Source organism: Harmonia axyridis, chromosome 7 (genome assembly GCF_914767665.1).
Source record: "Harmonia axyridis chromosome 7, icHarAxyr1.1, whole genome shotgun sequence".
NCBI classification, from domain to species: Eukaryota; Metazoa; Arthropoda; class Insecta; order Coleoptera; family Coccinellidae; genus Harmonia; species Harmonia axyridis.
Genome location: NC_059507.1, coordinates 19,972,378 through 19,994,747, shown reverse-complemented (window position 1 = coordinate 19,994,747; position 22,370 = coordinate 19,972,378). Strand labels below are relative to the sequence as shown.

Here is a 22,370-nt window from a genome sequence, read left to right as displayed (position 1 = left end):
AATATCGAGCTATTTTTGAAGAACAAGGATATGCTCTTCATCGCACTTTTGAAGAATTATCATAAGATAACTTATCCCCTTTTTGTACCGGGTTTTTCACCATAATTTGACCCCCCCTTTAACTTTGTTACTAAAAGAGGTACAAAAAATGTTTTGCACAAAACTTTCACGAAATCCACTAATGTTTTTCAAAATGATTTCACAAAACGAAATATATACAGAGTGGGCCACATATTGATAGCAACTTCATTTTTTCAAATATAACACCCTGTATATTTTTCTATATTTGACTAGCTCTTTTTCCCCTGATTTCAAATATATAACATAAGTTTGGCCTATATTTTTTATTCTGAGTACCACAGAGTTTCAAATTTCAAGAACCACCTAGCATGCTCAGTAATCAGTTTTCAAGCGGTAGGCTGCGATAACTCAAAATGCTCTTTTTTGAGTTATCTCGTTGGCAACGAATGACATATAGTCAAATTGCCAACGAGATGTTATATATTTGAAATCAGGGGAAAAAGAGCTTTTCAAATATGGAAAAATATACAGGGTGTTCTATTTGAAAAAATGAAGTTGCTATCAATACGTGGCCCACTTTGTATATATTTAGTTTTGTGAAATCATTTAAAAAAACACTAGTCGATTTCGTGAAACTTTTGTTGAAAACATTTTTTTGTACCTCTTTTAGTAACAAAGTTAAAGGGGGGGTCAAATTATGGTGAAAAACCCGGTACATTATAAACTGCAACTCATTATTATAAATTCTTATGAGGAAATCCTACTATTTTATTCAAGAATGAGAAGTAATATTGCTTGTTTCTTGATTTGTGGGAAATCGAATCATTTATAATATATTCTGGATGAATCAAGTGGCGCCCAATTACTTGAAATTATCAAGAATTCTGGAAAACAAATAGACCCACGACCTATTGCGTATTGGCACGTCAAAATATGTTGTTATTCTTTTTTCAATTCTGGAGAAAAAAGCTCTTTTAATTTCTTATCATATGACGTGCCGTTTTCTAGTGAAAAAAAAAACATTTTAGTGAATTCCATTCATTACAGAAAAAGATTTTTGAAGAACAAGAGTTTTATTCAGGGGCAAATACGTGCGCAACTGGTACGACTGAAGCATCGTGTTGTATTGCAAAGTATGTGTCTCCCACAGCTATTAACACGCCTAAAATTTCATTATGATATCTCAAGCCTTTTTGGAAAAATCTAATTTTTACTGCTTTTTTTTTTAATTGAACACGTTGTAGATCGTTTACGAAGCGTTTGCGGACCTTTTTTATAAATTTTTTCTTGTATAAAATGACCTGGGCAATCACCCCCTTTAATATTGCCGCATCTTTTTCAAACCGTGTATACATATGGATCAGCCTTACGTTGACGAGTAATGTCGAATTTTTTTTTAAAACTGTTTTTTCAGTGGTCTTGTGAAGTGTCATATGGCGAACAATCCCAAATCAGTCGTATCTGAATCTGAAATTATTAACACTAATAATAACAATAATATTTATTAATCTCAAAAATTATTCACAACATCAAACTCAATTTGAGAGTTAAATCAATTAGTTTTATCAAATCGTGGAGAAATGTAAAATATGTCATTTTTACCTAATATTGTTCGTAAATATTCTTTCATACTATGTTCGATTTGATTATTATTATTATTTATTGAGAAAATGAGAGGAAGCAAAAGCCAATACATTGCAGGTACAAATAAATTCAAAAAAATACATTGCTCGTGAGCGAGGAGTTCAAAACAATACAATCAAAAAGAGAGGGTAGGAAAAAAAAACAAACAAATTAACATTGGAAATCACGATACAGTAAAACGATTATCGATACGGTTTCTGAAAGCGTTTATTGATTAAAGTTAATTTTTCATTTTAGTCGTATTTACTTTTTGAAACTTGATTCAATTGTTTTTATTATAATGTGGAAAACTTTAAAATTAATCCTTTCGCCCAAATATGGTTTGTGAATATTTTTTTATCCTATGTTAGATTTAATTGCTATTCCTTTGGATATTTTTCGTTTCAAATAATGGGTAGTATAATAAAATATCGATCTCATTTTCATAAGAACAAATTTTCTGCAAAAATGGTTATAAGATATTTCCACCTCACAAGAGTTTTTTTCAATAAATTTTCAAGAATCTTTTTATTTTCGTCATAAAATTCAGAAATTGTCGGTGGCCTTCAAGTTGAGGAAGTTGAGATAACAAGAATCCTTTCATTTCAACCATAAAGCAAAGTATGCGTGCTTTTTGATTCTATAACTTCCACTATGGTTTATTATTTCTTCGTCAAATAAAGTCAATAATAAATAATAATAATAAATTTTCTCTGAGAAAGTAGAATTTCCCGGCCTAGTCCGGAAAGTACGTACTTCCCGGACTAGGCCGGAAAAGAATCATAGAATCCATAGCAACCGAGATAACGGCTGACAGTTCATATGAAATTAGTTGTCAAAAATTTTCATGTGTTTTGATCGCAATCGCAATAAAATATGGAAAGCAGCAGCGATAGTGTTATTCTACATGGTTGCCGAAAAAATATTGTACGCAACACGCCCGAAAATGGTTTTTTTGGACTCACAGACTTGCAGGACTCGCTTACGCTCGTCCTGGAATTTTGTCTATTCGTCCAAAAAAACCCTATTTTCTGGACTTGTTACGTAAATTACTATTTCCGTAACTTAAGGAAGATAAATAGGCGATAAATGTAAAGACCAAAGACGGTTTGGATTCCATTGGATCTGAAAACTCCGCGACAGGACTCATGAAAGCCCAACCTATTCATTATTCTCATCACTCTTTTCAGGATGAGAAAAATGATTATTGAATTATGAAATTATGATCTGTTTCGATATTATTGTCTTGAGGACAATATCAACAAAAAATTCTTCATTGCCGATTTAAAATATTACAACAAGAATTCGATAGAATTTTGTACCCAAACTTGAAAAAAATTTTCAACTAATCAAAACTGACAATTGATTGAAATATCATTCAAAATAATCAAGTAACCATGTAAAATGTTATGTTTCAGTTGTTGTAACAAACAACATTATATATTTCTCAACAATTGTATATCTATGTTGACGAATAAAGTCAAATTTTTCAGAAAAAAATAATTTCAACTTGTTAGGCCATAAGTACCTACTCATTGAGAGAAGAGTTATAAACACAAAATTGAAAGTAAGTAGCTCTGAATTGCTACAATGATACGGAATGTTATATTTCTGCTGGAAAGTCGTAGCGCTCATAGTTAATTATATCATATATACATTAAACGAGATTCCTACTTTTCCATACCAACATTTATCGAAATTTTCAAGAGCCATATTAGGAACTGTGTGGAGTGGAGTTTCCGAATAAGACGGAGAGGCTGCGGTATACGGGAGCGTAATCTCGACATTCACTGTGGCGGTCGTCGTCGTAGGTCGGAAGGCCAAAAGATGAAATCGAATTGGTTCCCGAATGTAGCCATCGAATCAGATAATCATATAAAAATATACATGCGTGATGCTCGGCACCTCTTTATACAAATCAAATTATATCAAATTCCCCAAATAAATTCGATTTCGTTCCCAGGTGAAGCGAAGTCAAGATAAACAACTTTTTCTCCTCTCGTCCAAACTCGCGTTTTTCCTTTTCCTTTCGAATCGTGAAAAAGGAGGTTTTCCGAGGAAAATCTGGGGAAATGAGGTAGATTAGACAAAACCTCGTTTCGGCAAGGATAAGGTTGCGTTTTGATTGGTTCAGCCCGTTTCCAGTCCATTGCAATAAGAAAAGAGAATTTCATTTCTTGTTCATATATCGCTTGATTATTTCGTCAAAATGTCAGTTTTTCTGGAATGTTGAGCTGGGAATGGACTCAAATGAAAAAGCAACAGTGAGTCACTGATGACGAATCTGTAAACAGATTCAATTCTGTCCAACTTCAGTAAATATGGCCCTTCGAAATATTATTTTCCTGATGTTAATTTCAAAACAGCATTTTCGATTCATATGAATATATACTCAGGTGCAAAAAAACCGACAGGTTGATATTTAGTAAAATTTGAAGTCTCATAGTTTTTTTATTCTGAGTTCAATTTTTCAAATTTTTCTCGGTAAACTGTAGATGAAATTATTAATTTCAATTTTTGTTGAATACTGGCTTATTAGTGACTATACTGGGTTCATCCGAAGTGTAAATGTGACTGTTTTGGATCTTGTCGTCTGGTAGATTCTTGGAAGGAAGGAATATATGAGATTCTCTATTTTTGTGCGGACATCCTGGACCAGAGATAGTCAAGTGTTTTTTTTTCGTAAGTTTATGGTTGTAATTTGACTCTCAGAGCAGCCCTTCAGCTGATAGTTCGTTAGGTAGATGGCGATATTGTGTCTTTGTTTAGTAGGTTTTGGATTCGAACGCTCCAGGAAGTGGCGCCCTCCTTTGAAGTATTGTTGTCAGATGATTGATAGCTGTCAGTCTTCATTTTGTAATCAATCTGTCTTGATGGTTGTGTGATTTTATAACCTTAAAGCGGCGAATGGATTATTCGATAGAAATTTGATCCATCTTTGATTAGGAATATTGGTTCATTCCAGGGGAAAGCGATATTTGGTTGACTGGTTTCGCGGATTTCGATATTTTTGGTTGTCAACCTCAAATCGCACTCTTATAAATGAATGCATGAATGAATGAGGGTTATCGTGTCCGCACCTCAAGGTTGAGAACTGTAATAAGGCCCTTAGTCACTTAAATGATCCAAAAGAACAGCTCTAACACCTTATAAGGATCATATTTTCAAAACCCTCTTATCCGACAGGCTTTTCTTATTTCCTCATTCCTCGTTCCTTTTTTTTCTCGTTTTCTTCCTTTTTCTTTCCTTTATAATTTTTATATTCGGTTCCTGACTTTGATGAAACACTGCTGTTGGAATGTTCATCGTGCAGTTCCAAGCATTCGAAGATGCCTTGGAAAAGTTGTGATGTATTGGGTGATATACATCGAATGATTGTTTAGTCATCGTGGCAGACGAAAAGGCTTACAGATAGAAGTGATATTGCATGTGGGATCCAAATTCTTAACACCCGACTGAATGATACGCTACTGACTTTACGAAACGAGAACTACACGATCGACCCTAAAAGGTTGCACCATGCAGATTTATCGATATAGGGAGACGTAAGGGGAAGAGGTACTTGAGACTTACAGATGACGAGGGTGGAATTCGACGTAAGATAGTAGACGGACATAGTTAGGATTCGACGTTACAGATTAGACGGAAAAGGTTAAAGAATTCGACGTGATAGACGTATATGATTCGATGTAAAATATAGTAGACGCAGCGAGTTAGATAATTCGATAATTAGACTATTAACAATTAGACGGAATAAAATAACTTCGATAGTTCTATAGACGAAAGTTCAGTGGCTGTACATTCAATTGAAGTTGAATTGTACATTGTGTAAATAAACAATAGTTAAGTTCCGGCGGCCTTTTATATAAACCCCTAGACAACGATATAAAAACCCTACATTGCATTATTTGATTTTCTTCAAATGATACTGAAACATCGTGTTTTAGTGGACTATTTGTTTGAACTATTTGCGCTTGTGCTTGAGCTCACGCGATGCTGCTAGATTACATTATTTTGCCTCTTGTCAAGTACTTCGTGGTTTTGTTGCCGCGTTAGACCAAAGACTGATTATTGATTGAAGATATTGCATGTATATTTCTTTTTACTTGAGATATTAATTACATTATTCAATTATTGATAACATGCATCAGCGTATTGAGTAATGTGTTGCTCCCTCAATTTCAATTTTCCACCTTATTATTACAGTTGTACAGATGTTATACTGTGTGGTACATCTGGGAGAATAAACAGTTAAGAGTTTTTTTATTCCCACATTAATAGGTAGGTTGGTTATGTTGAAGGTAGTCTTTTAGGGTATTTGTTGTGAATTTAGATCTACCTCGCGCCCATTGAACATTCTTTTCTAGCTAATAGGCATCCACTCCAATCTCCACTGTTTAGCTTGGACAGCAAATAGACACCTGACTCGACTGGACCGTTGACAGGTGAACCTGTGACATCAGTATTTCAAATTATACCAATTTTCATTAAGAACCATTTCTTTTCAACATTTTGTTTTTTTGTTCAAAGCTTTAAGTGCACTAGTTCATTTTTTAGAGAGAAATGAACTCGTCATCAATGGTTTACTGTGAGAAATGAAATGTTCTTCAAGATGCTATTCGACCGTCGTATACAGGCAGTAAATAAAAAAATATTAATCTGAATAAAAAAATGATTGTTTCTTTAGGTAATTTTCGTTACAGTTAAATTGATTTGTTTTGATTTTTTACTCGAATTCAATAAGTTTTTATATATAAATTTCGAACTGATTGATTATCATCATAACAGAGAAATCCTACAGGAGATAGCACTATAAAAAAAGAAAGTTATAATTCCGAGTGGCCTTGTAGTTCTTTTCAATTTGTAATCTGCTTTTTTTCATTCCAAATATTCTTTGGGGCGAATGAACAATGTTGAAAATTATTTGAAAAGGGTTATTCGATACTTTGTCATTCGTTTTGTCACGAAATTAATTTTTACCCTTTTCAAATTGTGAAATAGTCTTAATGTTTTAGTGGACTTTCAAATCGTAGAGCTTCAAAGGAATCACCTTTTATCCTATATTTCAAAAGCCATAAACTATTGAGACCATTCATAAGAAAGAAAAACAACAATATTCTATAGCCCCAGATAAATCATAGAAATATGAGTCACGTAACCCAAAACTGGTCCTAGAAACTCGTGCGGTCCCCCAACAAACCGCATTACCTCCCCTCCCTAACCGAAACGTCCCCCACCCCTCCATTCCACTTCCCCTCCCCGCTCCTAATTCCCGAATTCCAATCCAATGATGAATTTGAATAAATGATGAACACACGCCGGGAATTCCAATTCAATCGCGAACTTCATCCGGAATATCGTTAATACTTGGCCACCGCTTCCGGAAAAAAAAAGTTGCGAAATTACGATGTTAATATTTTAAGTGCACTTGTAGGTACCGCGCGCCGCCCGCGATCCTGATAAAAGAAAGTTTGAAGTTGGGGCCTTGAAGAGGATCTACGGCCCCGATCTGCGGCGATATGGATATTTAAATGGATTTTCGATGTCGAACGAGATCTGATTAGCGGTCTTTTTCCAGGGGATCTCCACGGTTAGCGGATGGGGTGGGGGAGTCCGATAAGAGGGATGTTTTGAAATTGAGGAATACGGAAATTCTGGTGTGGTGAGGAATTAGAAAGTAGAGGATATTTCGTTTTGGTTCATTATTTTCAATATTTCTGTTTCTATTATTTTCTCAGGGACGTCACTAGGGGGTAGGCAGGGTAGGCGGTCGCCTAGGGCGGCATTTCAAGCCGCTTCAAACATTACATGTGTAGAAATTCAAAGTAGCAAATGAGATTCAATTCAGTCAGCAACAACAGGAAGGAATCCCACAAATTTATTCAACATCAAAAACCCTCAAAGGTGCCGCATTATACATAATACTGATGAATATCCAGATGTGGCGTGATTCCCTCAGGGTGCTGTTTACGAGTTATTGACGCTAAAGAAAACACATGCATCCATCAGGCTTGTCGGCTTACCCTTTACGTTGCCGAATTTCATTGCCACCTGGGGTTCTGGATTATTTTCTTTTCAATTCTATCAGAATAATGATTTCTCAGAATGGAATACAAAATATAAGAAAACAATTCCATTTCATCACTTCCAACTGATCCTTGTTAAGGAATATAAGAAGTGTTATCATTTCATACCACATTACATTATTTCATAATATCCTTCATTTCTTATATCAAATTATTTAGTATTGGTCGAAGGCGCATTCGAATTGAATAATGTTTCTTCCACATCATCCGATTGTTTCACTCGATAATCTTAAACAAAAAAAAAATTTTTTCTAAAATCGAAACTGAGCTAGGAATCTGAAACTACAGGGCCCACTCTAGAGGAATCTGGATAACTAGAAGGACGTATTAATTTTTTTTTTGTATTCAAACGAATTTCACTAATGATTTTTTTTACCAAACTCTCTAATCTTGAACATCTTCGCATCGTGAATATCTGTAACATCTATTCGAATTTAAAATAATTGTTCATTCTAATCATCCCGTTGTTTAATTCAATCATATCAAATAAAAAAAAAACGGAATGATCTGAAAACTGAATTCAATTAATAAATTTTATCATTTATTCATTAGAATTCAGTAGAGCACGTTTATTGTTTAATTGTTCATAGCATTCCACTTATCCTAAATCATCTATTGGATTAAAATTTGAATCCATAAAAATAATCAGACTTAAAATAGGTACATTTTTTCCTTCCTAAAATACTTTTTTTGAAAAAGTGTGGACTTTTTCAAACCAACAACTACCCCAAAATCCCCCCTGCTGCTCTTGGTACAAAATCCCAAACCTGAAAGGGTTCCTATTTGTATTTTTGCCTGGACCCCGATTATCCAATATCAATTTTCAGCATTCTGCAGAGTAAGCTTCTGTTAGAGCGGCAAAATGGGTCTCTGCCTAGGGCGGCAGTTTTGTTAGCGACGGCCCTGTATTTTCCTCATTGTAGAAGACCAATCTGAAGCCTCAATTTCAAGAGTAAAGTTCAGTTATATTCTTAAAACATTAATAAGAGGAACGGAAATCGCCTTGTAACTGATCAATTTGTTTTGATTCCATCATTCGTCACTCCTTGTTTGACGGGACACTATAGCATTAGCGTAACATAATTTGCTTTATTTCGTAATTATCAATTGATGCTCAAAAATATAGCCAGAAAAATAAACTTTATCCGATATAAAAAAAAATAGTTAAAACCACCGACGTGCAGTTAAGATGATTTAAGAGCTCGTTCATTCATCTGCCAATTGTAGCCTTAAAGGCCCTGGAATTTTTTTGGCTCTCTATATACCATTTGAATATTCGAAATATACAGCAAATTGCCAGAAACTTTTCAACGCAAAAAGGAGAGTAAACCACAAAGTATATTACTGACCTATTAGTCAATGGAGCATTTTCTTTGATTGATTAACTGTTGAGAGTCTTTTTGATGAGATGGTTATGTGCGATATTTGTTTTTGTCTGCTTGTCTGAGTATGGATTAAATTAGTATTTTTAATATATTTATATGATATTTTTGAGTACCTATACTTGTTCGTAAGTATTCATTATCGTAAAGGTCAAATGATATTACCATCATCAAATAAACTGTTTTGATCTTTAAAATTCAAAGTTATCATTTATTGATTATTCATCATCAACCAAAAGATAATATTGAATTATTGAAAATTGTTAGTTTAATTACCAATAAATGATGATTTGCATATCCGTTTCACATAAGAGTAAAGGAAAAGATCTAAGATATTGCCCGTTCAAATTGCTACTTCTGTAAATGTTACCAGAGTGACTTTCCTTTCAGTCAGCCTACGGTGTTCAAATTCAAGTTAGTGAAAATGGAAGTTTCGAGTAGCATAATTAAATATTATTTTGACCCAACATCCGTTGGCAACTTTGTCGGCTTTAGGAAGTATTTTTTTAGGAAGTATTCGATCATGATACTTGATACAAAGAAATAATGATATGTTTTTGTTGAGAAGCAACCCCCAAGAAATAATGAATAAAAAGCAATAAATGATGCAATAAACAGAAATCCCTTCAAAACATAATAGTTTTTGCTTAGGGTGCTCGTGGAGATTTTTCGGTAGCATATTAAAATTTTATTATTACGTTTATTAAAGAACTTTCCCTTTGATCTTTGCTCAATTGAGAAGATTGTAGGTAAACTTCAGCTCAGATATACCGCACATTTTCAGATAAACATTTCATTTCCATATCCCGAGTGCTCACCAAATACTCGAATATTTTCCCGACTGCACGAAGTGCATGAAGGAAAATATTCTATAATTCAGCAAGCTCGAGGGGTATATGAGGGACTATTCCCGAAGAAAATTTCTCTCAATTTATTGTTGGAATACTAACAGTGATTCAAATGAATAAAATCTTTTTAACAATCATCCTAAATATTTTCGATAGTTTAAAACGTCACAAAAATATTCACCTAAAGCACACCTCAATATTTTCACGCTGCATTGATATTCAGTTATAATATCACAAGAGCATAGGCAATATTCCATTATACACCGATTCATGAGACGAAGTTCCCGAAACATCATGAGAGCGCAGCTCGAGTGGTGTTTCACGAACTACGTCCAGTGAAGAGGTTCGTATAATCGAAATATATTTTCTATGCTCGGGTTGGTATTCGTTACGATTATATAACGAATAATTTCAATAACTATAACCAAAGCGCTGCATTTCGATAATTCGATGGCATATCACTGAGCTTGACTTTTTTTGTTAAACTTCCAAGAATGTCACAATGGAAATGATTCCAATATGGAAGGAGGCGAAACACCAAAACGATTAGATCACGTTGTCAATACGACGTAACTATATGAAATTTACGGATTCTATTGGTTCATCAGAACAGGAGTTAAATCAAAAATATTGGTTTGTTGTTTAGTGATTTGTATTATATGCTTAATATGATTGGTTGAAATTTTTTGAGGGCGACAAAATATTCAAATGATAAAATCGGTTTCCCAACCTTTAAAAATGGAATGAAGAAGACATGAAGACCCAACGCAAAAGATGCAGCTATTCAATAAATCAGAACTTGGGGCTTTTAAAAAATTCGGCAATTTTTGAAAAGAGATTTCATCAGTGAATTGTTTGGTAAAGCTTATTTGGAATCCAAACTGCCAATGGATTTTGGTAAAATTGGTTATCGTGAAACAAGATAGCAATATTCAATATTACCTCTTATACAATATTGCCAGACCATCATTCTCTTCTTCTTCTTCTTCAACCTGCATTCGTCCACTCCTGGACATAGGTCTCTTTCAACCGCTTCCATGTCTCCCATCCTGTGCCACGTTTATCCACCTCTTACCAGCAATCCTCCTAATATCATCCACCCACCGTTTTTGGGGGCGCCCAACACTTCTTTTGGTTTCTCTAGGTCTCCACACCGTTATTCTCATCATTACTCACCATTAATTGAGCTTGTTATTCCATTTTCGAATTTATACACAGGTTGTCACAATGGAAACAAAGTAACTTTGGTGTATATCTTTGTTTTCGAACACCTTGTATATATGAAAATAATTTCAAATTTTGCTTCTTACCACCCTATACACATCACAAAAAAAAGATTTACAAAATATTTTTATTTATTCCCTCAAAATGAGATCTGCGTCTGGGGTGGGTCACCCGGTATATTTTATTCCATCAAAATATTCAGAAAAATGAAAAGATATTCCATAATCCCCGACTCCCTCTTTTTAGGTGTACAACTTTGCTTCCGCAATTTTGCAATAGATGGCTGGATCGGTAAGTGGTAGTCGAAATATGTAAATAGATCGTAGATGTCATATAATAAGCTTAGGTATTTGTAAACATAACGCCATCGAAATATTAGTCGATTTGTGTCGGAATCATGAAGTTGTTCTCGATTAAGGATGTCAGCTTACAAGCCAAAATCTCGTCATTTGCGGGAGGTTTTGTTTTTCTGATTTAATATAAATAAATTTGCGGCTGAAACTCATCGCGTGCTCCCAAATATCTATGGTGAGGCCGCTATTATTGGAACAATGTCCAAGAGTGTTTTCAATGCTTTATACACGATAATTTTGATGTCGAAGACCAGAAAAAAGAAGGGTTTTCGAAGATGCAGAATTGAAAGAATTACTTGATCAAGACTCTTGTCAAACACAAAATAATTGGAAATGACGCAACAAGCCATTTCAAAACTTCTGAAAGTCATGGGAGTGATACAGAAACAAGGAAATTGTTTGCCGTACAAGTTAAAGCCGAGAGATGTTGAACGGTGTTTGTTTACTTGTGAACAGCTGCTTGCAAGGCAGAGACGGAAGGAATTTCTGTATCGCATTGTGACTGGAATCGAAAAATGGGTTCATTACAATAATCCCAAGCGCAAAAAAGCATGGGGGTATCCCGGCCATGCTTCCACGTCGATGGCCAAACCGAATATTCACGGTTTCAAGGTCATGCTCAGTATTTGATTGAAACAATCACAGACGATCGTTATCGAACGCAATTAATGCGTTTGAGCCGAGCATTGAAAGACAAACGCGCGCAATACAACGAGAGACATGAAAATGCTCGACCACATGTTGCGAAAGCGGTTGAGACATACTTGGTCACGTCGAAAAGGGAAGTCCTACCACACTCGACTCAATCTCCAAACTATCGGACTAGGACTATCACTTGTTTTGATCAATGGCACAAGGACTGGCTGACCGATCTTATGAAGAAGTAAAAAATCGGATGGATTCGTGGATCGTTTGAAAAAATGACCAGTTTTTTCAACGCGAGATTCGTACGCTGCCCGAAAGATGGGAGAAAATAGTGGCCAGCGATGGACATTACCTTGAATTATAAATGTATAACCAGTTTTTTACAACATAGCTTCAAATTTCGGAAAAAAAAAACGGCGGAAGCAAAGTTGAACAAAAAAGTTGGCAAAAACAAAGAAGAAAAATGTTAATTGTTATTATTCTAAGAGGGGGGAAAACTGCATCATCAAAGCTCATTTCTCCCAGCAACGATGTTGGTGGGAGTTACGACGTGCTCCTTCTTGTTCTTATTCTATTCAAATTATACAACCCTGGTCAGCTGCGCCCTCTACCTCTAGTCTCAACAATCTGTCGCCACATCGTACTTATGCATCAACCTATCTTTGTATACGTGCAATAGCAACGTCGCGACGTACGAATCCAATTACGGCCGCGGAACCCGGGGGCGAAAATCCCACTGCACTCCGATACATCAAAACATCCGTCCTCGTATAAGCACAGGTGAACCATGCATTAGATCGTTAGCATTAGGTCCCATTGTGTACGGGATTTGTTGACCGACAGTCGACTCTAACGAGGCCTCGCCTCGACGGTTCCCTCCTTCACGGGTCCACGGATCCGGCCCAGCCCCACCGTGAGCCGGACTTGTGCGAATCTAATTGGTATTTGCGGCCTCACGGCTGCCCGGAAATCTTGCTGATAACTCCGTTTAATTAATATATGTCGAGCGTGCACCCCGCATGATACATTGAAGATCGTCCATGCTGCAGAATTATTCCGCCGTTGCTGGCGCTCAAATCGGCTTGTTTACCTCTGTAGGGATACGATTGTTTTCGGGTTACTTCATTGTCGGTTCAAGATTATGAGGTGGGGGGGAACGGGAGGGGGTGGGTTTTGAACTCGTGATTATGGATGCTGCGTTTCGGCGATAGATGGGATTTGTTGTTGTCGACGTACGAGTATTAAGTATTTGTCATGGAGAAGCTTTCAAACGTCATTTCAAACATACCAATTGGATTTTTCATTGAAAAGGAAATTATTTTGAGTACCCGAAAGATGACGTTGTGGACACCCCATCACTCTCTAAATCGGCATCCATGGGTACTTATATAAACCCACCGCACTACATTAGTCATCGTAGACAAAGGATAGAAGAGATTTACGATTGATCAAAGTCGTTTGGAATTTTGATGATGTGTGAAATCACGATTTAGTAGAAGAAGAATGAAAAATGTTTTCGGCGTAAATTCTGATTTTATGTTTTCACTGGTGCTTTCGTGCAAATTCAACTAGTTCAATTTGTTTTCTTGTTGTATAAGTAACGGTAAGTAGGGTCAGTATAAATATGAAGAAGCTTTTGTTCCGATATTACAAATAATCAATCGAGTACTGTGACTGTTTCTCCCTTCATGTACACTCTGTAATGTTGCATAACAATTCTGGTCCTATCAAAATGGTATGCTACTGAATTGACGAGTTTTGTTTTTGGAAATATGCTATCCATATAACTTGTGTATTCTGTTTTTCCAAGAATTGACTCAATGTCTTTTGCTAAAACACCTATTATATATGGTGAGATTAAAATTATTTTTTTGTTCAGTGTTTTCATTGCCAGGTATTATTTTGCTATACTGCTGCTGACTTCGGATTATTCAACACCCATGATTTCCAAGCTGTCATTTACCCTCGTCACGTAATTTTGCATATTAATATGAAGACTGAAACTGATCTCTCAACAAAACATCAGCATTTGGCAAATTCTTTATAGAAATTTCTCTCATCTGGACCTTCTACGCAATTGCAATTCATTTCATCAGAATCAGATTTACATACCTACTTCTAAATTCTAAAGTTTCAAATATCTCCACCAGAACTGACAAGAAATATTCTGGTACAATGGTCGGTTACAAGCTTGAGTTTTCGAAATTAGGATATCTTACAATTTTATCAGGTATATTGGGAAAGAAGTGAAACCATAAGGATGAATTTACTTCCTTTTGTATGTAAAATGAGGGGGTCGCAAGGTAAAATATTTTTCAAATAAAAGTACATGGTCATTATCGAATAGGTACAACTGCAGGTCATCTTTTCCTATGAGTTTTTGTTTCGGGCATATTCAGAATTATCTTGTTTTTCATCATCTCGACATAGTCTGTAAGAATTCAATACACTCACTAGTTCTTCAAGCTTCGACAAATGCAATCAATAAAGCAACTTTAATCATCAAAGATTTTTCGTCTGGGGCTCTGAAAATAAAATTATTGAATTTTTCTCCCATATAAATTTCAGATTTTTAAGGTCTGTACCCAATATTCTTCTTTTTGATAAACCTTATTAATCTTATGACAAGGTGGTATAACATGGAATATTTTGGCCATAAACACAAATATGCATATTCTTTTGAGCTTTAGCTTCTTCGCAACTTGAATATGATTCTTTTTTTCCAACCGCAAAGGAGTGCATATTTTTCCTCGTATAAAAACTTTTCAGAAGACAAATCGAAACGTTAACTCTGAAATATTAGCGGGAATACTAAAATCCACCATAATGTTTTTCAATAACTCGCGCACAAAGTACTTTTTCCTACAACTGCTATTGAAAGTTGCGCATTCTTGATAGCTCACTCAATTTCAAAACCAGGTATTGCTCATACTGTGAGAAATATAATTTCACACGGCACTTTGCCCTCACCTCGTTTGGTAGACCAATGAAATTAGGCTTATGAAAAGTTGTTTCTATATGGAAACGTCAGAAATGAACAAATACTGTCAACGAAGGCCATTTTGAATTGAATTTAGTACATTACTTGAATAATTTAAATTTGTGCAGTAGTAGAAAGAGTATAGTGTGCACGTGTGGAGAAAGTCCTTTTCTCACTCGTGTGTTTGCGGTACTCGCCTTTCAGGCTCGTGCCACAAACTTCCATACTCGTGAGAAAAGTTGGACTTTCCCCACTTGTTACACAATATACTATTCCATTCAGTGTATTGTTTCTCACAGTTGATAATGGTTGATTTGTTTTATCATCGACGCCTTTTTTGATGATAAATATAAGCTGAGAATACAACTCGAACAATATTCGTTTTGAAATGCTTAGAAGTTACCAGGTGACTCGGTATACACCTCGCATATTATGAACCCCAGAGATCGCAAAGATTCTCGTTATTTTAATAGCAATTATTTTACTATAATTCAACATGAGGACAAAATACAACCGCTGAAAATCCATCACGTTTGTTACGGCGACATAAGTAAAAAGCAAAGTTTTACCACCAGAGAAAACGAGCAGTTCTCATGGTATTTCGCCAGCACAAAAAATCGTATTATTCAATGGAAATATATAAAAAAAAATAGCTGGAACCTTTTTAATAACCCCAATCCACCAACACATGCGGACATCAAACACACCACATAAATAACACAAAATTGACAGCTTCCCTAATAGAAATTTTCATCACCCCACATATAAACTTTTTTTTTCTAACATAATGTTCGGACTTACCTCAGCCGGAAAGGCGTATCCGTTTATGGAATGCTCCGATCCGAACTGGTCGTGGAGGCCGTAATGGATATGGATTTCTTGAAATTGATATTTATAGGAGAGTGGGCCACCAGTCACGTTTATGTGATGACGGGTGTCATTGTCCACTGTAAATATCACACTATGACCGGTGTTGGAAATGGTGCCGCTCACCTGCAATAAATCGAACGGATTTTACGGGGACTGCAAGAGGAAATATTGGAGGTCGTATATCGTTTAATGAAAATTTTTTTTAGGAACCGTTGCATCGGATGAAATATAAAAATTGGATGAGGTAGAACATACGAGTTTTGTGCGCTCTGCGCATACGCTGTTCTATGCGAGTCCTCATTGCTGATTTCTCATTCGAACCACAGAATATCTATCAAAGCGAATACAGATTTGTTTAGGATATTTTGGGTTATTTTCTGATAGGCTCGAAGAAATTTCATGTTGCAAGAAGAAACAAAATGATGGGGTATCGATTTTTTTCGAATTAGCCAAAGGAGCAGGCAGCAATCTAATGGAAAAACTGTCACCGGTTGATTTTCCTTTTTTTTGTATGTTGTAGAATAAGGAAGTTTTCGAGATACAGAGTGTCGAAGTCTGGAAAATGGCATTTCTTTAAAGTAACATTACACCTAGGTAGGGATTCACGGCTTGGCTTGATATTCGAACTACTTGGCTCAAGCTTAAGTAGCTTGGGCTTGACTTGAAATCAACTCAAATTCGAGTCAAGTAAAAGTAAAAAATTATTCAAAATGAAATTCGTTCAATTGATAATTCACCCTGTAATTAAAAGACGTCCATGCAATTTTTCAATTTTTGATATGGATAAATTATTATCATGTCGAAAAATAATTACTTTTTTATGATCAGCTCAGTAATATTAATATTGAAAGGGACGATCATTATTACAAAAATTTTCAAACAGTTGTATACAATGAAAATTTCATACAGAGTAACTGCAAGAGACACATTGTAGTTTAGGTACTTATTGTTATTTTGTCATTGTGCAATGGAAGACATTGTAAAGAGTGTTTCAAAATCGATACTCACTGAGAGAATCTCAAGCACTATAAGACTCAATGAAAACATCTCATAGAATTATTTCGATAAAGAGTTCAGGAAGGGGTCTTGAAAGATTTTTTCTCTGAGTCTTATAGTCCTTGAGATGCTTTCAGTGAGCGTCGAATTTAGGACCCCTTGTGCAATGTATTTCATTGTCCAATTACGAAATAACTATAAGTTATCGCCAACGTATCTCTTACCGTTATTCTGTATGAATTTTTCATAGTTCACAACTTTTTGACAACTTTCAAAATAACTACGCCCTCTCAATATATTACCCTCTGTATCTCAAAAACTGGCCATAGCGAAGCCAATACTGTTTGATATTTTAATAGTGTACTTGAACTCAGAGTAATGACAAAAAATAGAAAAATCCCACAGAAATTACAGAGGGAATGATGAACTAAATGAATATCACTTCAAATAATGTTCAACTCATCCCGTATCTAACAATAATTCTCATTGAAAACCCTTTTAAAAGTATTACCTTATGGGTAAAGAATATTTGTTGGCCAAAAGTGTTTCGAAGATGTTACGAGGCATGTTAATCCAGAGAAATACCATTTTCAAATTTGGACACCCTGTTTCTTGAAAATTTCAAATCGAATCAAATTTATGCCAACATAAATTAGATACAATAAGAGAAAATAATCATTAATTGAGTTGAATCCAAAGATTTTCTTGACATGAGGTCATATTTTAAAATATACGAAAAATTCTGAGAGATCAACCGTTTACAAATGTTTCTGCCTGTTCCTTCGAAGGCAGGATGTTTTTCTCTCATAATATGATGCTGATAAACTACGTCATTGATAAGTCCAGGGTTTGATGCAAATATGGAACCGTAAGTGCCATAGCACTTCCTTTTTTCACTAATATCAAATTTCAAAAGATGCGTGCCAAAATTTCCGAACTAAGAGTCGAGTCTAGATCAGGATATTGAAGGTTGAATGACGTTAAATTTGTTTATTGTTTGAATAATAGATAGAAACGAGTTTTGTTGATTGACAATAATGAACAAGTTTGAACAAAAATCGATAAACACCATGGTTTAAATTAGGCCACCGCAGAATACAAAGCAATCATACAAAAATTCGAAAACAAAAATAATGAGCTGATTTTTAACACAATATTGAAATAACCTGTCACGAGTTTTCGAAAATTCAGCTATTGCACAATATCATCATATTCTTCTGCTAGGGACATCTGCTTTGCATTTTGATTCATTCAATTTGAATTATTTTTACTCTTTCACGATTCGTTTTTTCATCTGCTTAGGTTCAAAGAATGTAAAAATGTATATTGCAACCACATAAAAATAGCCTTTGTTTTCGATAACTATTTGTTATTCTCGCGCGCACGCTATTGTGTCGATAATTGGAAGATTTACCTTAACCGCCATTTCGGAAGTGTTGAATTGTAGTGTTAATTTTCAATTAAAATATGAACAAAGAAGGTTATGATGTAGTTTGTCATGAGCACAGTATCATTCTATAATAATTTGGTGGCTTGTATCGGAGAACAAACATTATACCAGGTGTCCAAAGTTATCGTATACAGGCAATATCTAGTATATTTGATAAGGTAATAAAAAATTGCTTCGAATAACATCAAAGTACTCAATGATGTAGAAAAATAGTACTTACTTTACAACCCTGTGGTAGATACCCCTATAACTTTTTATTATTGAATGTCACCCCCTGTATTCAATTCAAAAAACGAAGAAACATTTGAAGCAAGTGTTCAAAATTATTTTCTCGATTTCAGTATCGTAATGAGTTCATTAGAGTTCCAAAAACAGTGCTGTAATGAACTCATTACAGCATTGTTTTTAGTTTTATTTTCCGTTGTGTGGTTCCCTATACCCAGACCAATCCTATCAAAATTCAACACACGTCAATTTTCAATATAATATAATTTGGATTTAGTGAAATGATTGCGACATTATTCGCAAGTTTTCTTAACTCTGTTGATGTTAAATCGATTTCGCCAGACATAATTCACGAATGTATTGTGTAATTATTAATTATTTCAAAATTCGAAAAGTACGATGCAAATTGAAATTCCGTAATCTATCAATTTTCGTCAGTCACATCAACTGCCAAGATACAATACAAATGTCACTAGGATGTTTGATCTGAATTTTTCATTGAATTTCGACAATATTTCATTAAACTTGACTGAAATTGAAATAGAGAAAATATCGTCTAAGACTCGTTGCAGAAGGCAATTCTAACACTCATGAGTTCAAAAACTCGCTCCTTTTCGAATTTCGCATTCGTGTTGGAATAGGAGCACATTCAGAAACTTGTTTAAGAAGATACTATTATTAAGTATCTTTTTATTACTCGGTTTTTTGAAAAAAATTCATTTCATTCAGTTTGTACATGCAAACAAAAAGAAAAAAACATATTAATTTTTCTGTATAACAACAAAAAAATTAATATTTTGTGTCTTCTTTTACGTAATTTATTGATCTCTATAAAAATGAAATGACTTCACCCATGTTTGTACAAACTTCACATATGAGAAGTCGATGAATTTTTTTTCAAAAAACCAAGAAATAATAGGATAATAAATAAAATAATTTTGAACACTTGCTTTAAATGTTTCTTAGTTTTTTAATTGTAGTTGTATTCTGGTTGCAATTCATTCTCCACAAAATTTAATGTTTTTGTTGTTATTAATGAAAAAATATCAAGTATGTACTATTGATGTATTTCAAATAGAATGACACGTGCCAGTTGGAAATTAAAAGTTAGGGGTAGCTACCACAGGGTAAAATGTAAAAGCGTTTTTTATAGATCATTGGGAAGGTACTCTGGCGTTATTCAAAGGATTTTTTTAAATTTTTTTATTATCTTGTCAAATGAGCTTGATATTGCTTGTATACGATAACTTAGGACTTATATGAAGCGGAAAGATGAGAATAATTCAGAGGCAAAGAACGATGTTGCAATCGTTCAAAGAGATCCTGCACTATTCAATGTCAATTTATCAATCAGAAATTAAGTGACATGTGATCTTGGACAATATTATTATAATGATGACAGGTATTTGATAACAGTTTAACCGCTACCTGGGGAGTAAGCACATCTCTCCGTGCCTCAATTCAAACTAACCCCCGAGTTGTCGAGTTTCACTCATCGCCGAAGGAATTCAAACGTTCAGTATCACACGACAAGGGGATCCAACTCGTTAATTCACTGCGTCCCGAACTTTTCGACAATCCCACGGTTTGAACTCTGCGCTGCTTGTAAACAATGAATATTTCCTGAGCAGTGGTAATCCTAGCCTATCAACGCCTCCCAGAAGTGGCTAAAGCCGGCCATAATTGCCGTATAGAGTTGGACTTGGATGGTAAACCTCTTACCCTATGTTTATCGATGTGCAAAGGCCTAAGGTTGGGGTCGAAAAGGAGTTTATTGGGTTCCAGATTAACCGGAGATTGTCGTCGGCCCTTGTTGCACAGTGACCATTCCGGGTTGATTAGCCCCCAGAATGCCGGACCTGAAAAAAAAAGATAATAATTAATTCGATATTCAAAAAAAAAAAAATTTCTAGTTTCCCTACCCATATTTTTAATCTTTCTGATTTGAATCATAATATTTTTGATATTCAAAAGAAATGAAGTGCCTTTGAATAAAACAGTTGCAGTGATTGTTGTTAGGTACTTAACAATTTCTTGGGAAGTGGACAAGAATTCTTCGAATGTTTGTACAACACTAAATATATAATGAGGTGCATGTGAAAAAAGAAAGATGTGCTCTGCGATTCTGCCACAAATCTCTTTCTCGTTGCAATAAATGATTTGCATTGCGTAATTTGATACTTTTCTTATCGAATGGTAATTTCATTTGCTCTTCTATGCTTCTCTACTGAAATTACGACAATTCAATTCGTACATTCCTTCAATATACATAGACGTAGGTACAACTTCGCTTCATCCGTTTTTTTCAGAAATTGGAGGCTTTATTATAAAGAATTGGTTATACATTCACGATTCATTGTCATTGTCCATCGCTGGCTACTACTTTCTCCTATCTTTCGGGCAGCGTACGAATCGCGCGTTGAAAAAACTCGTCATCTTTTTAAGAGCGAATCGATCCAATTTTTTAATTCTTCATGAGACCGGTCAGCCAGGCCGTGTGATATTGCTCCGAGGGAGCAACGTCTAGAGAATACGATGGGTGGGTTATGACTTCCCATTTCAACGTTTCCCAGTATTTCTTGACCAATTTCGCGACAAATGGTTGAGCATTGATGCTTTAAAATGACTTTCTCATGTATCTCGTTGTATTGCGGCCGTTTATCTTTCATTGCTCGGCTCGAACGCATTAATTGCGTTCGATAACAATACCCTGTGATTGATTCAGTAGATTTTAACATCTCATAATACACTACGCTGAGCTGGTCCCACCAAATACTGAGCATGACCTTAGGACCGTGAAAATTCGGTTTGAACTCCGACATGGAAGCATGTCCGGAATATCCCCATGATTTTCTGCGCTTGGGATTATCGTTTTGAACCCATGCAGATGCAGAAATCCCTTCCATCTTTGCCTTGCAAGCAGCTTTTCACAAGCAAACATCTCTCGGCTTCAACTCGCCCGGCACCCAATTTCCTTGTTTCTGAATCATTCCCTTGACTTTCAGGTGTTTTTAAATGACTTTTTGCGTCACTCCCAATGATTCTGCATCTTCGAAAACATTCTCTTTTCCACCGCCATGCTGGTCTTTGACGTTCTTGGAGCGTTGAAACCGCTCTCGGCACGTTTTTCACTAATAGCGGCCTCACCACAGGTATATGAGAGTATTCGTGAGCTTTAGCCGCAGATTTGTTCATATCGAAGAATGAAAATTAAAACCTCCCCCTTTAAGATGCGGAGACAAATCGACTATTTCGATGGCGATATGTTTGCAAATACCTAAGTTTATTGTATGAAATCTACAATCTATTTATTTAGACTACCACTTACCGCTACAGCCATCTATTGCGAAACGGCGAAAGCAAAGTTGTACACCTAATATTATTTGAAGAAACAGAATGAATGCAACGCGAGCGAAATATGAAAGATAACGCTGTTTTAACATAAATAAGGGACCAAGGTGGATTTCGTTTTGAAAAATGTCGAATCTGCACAAAATTATTTTCAATAAGTATATGAATCAAAAAATGTGTATAAGCTCCAACTCCCAAACAACAATATAATCATTCGTATTATCTCCACAGAAGTGAAGATTCAGTGGACGAAGTTGTGGCTACTTCAAACTTCAAGCCAATAATGATAATGATCCTCTTATCTCAAACATCCTAG

The 22,370-nt window shown here is 35.3% G+C and overlaps 1 protein-coding gene across 1 annotated transcript in view; it reads right to left on the bottom strand.

Moving 5' to 3' along the window:
• Positions 1 to 22,370, bottom strand: part of LOC123684980 (carbonic anhydrase-related protein 10) — a 348,197-nt gene that overhangs the window by 91,967 nt on the left and 233,860 nt on the right. The window contains exons 4-5 of the mRNA XM_045624525.1: positions 20,426 to 20,562; positions 15,964 to 16,155 (exon numbers count right to left, since the gene is read on the bottom strand). Of these exons, the coding sequence (XP_045480481.1) occupies positions 15,964 to 16,155; positions 20,426 to 20,562 (329 nt within the window). The remainder of the gene's footprint in view (positions 1 to 15,963; positions 16,156 to 20,425; positions 20,563 to 22,370) is intronic.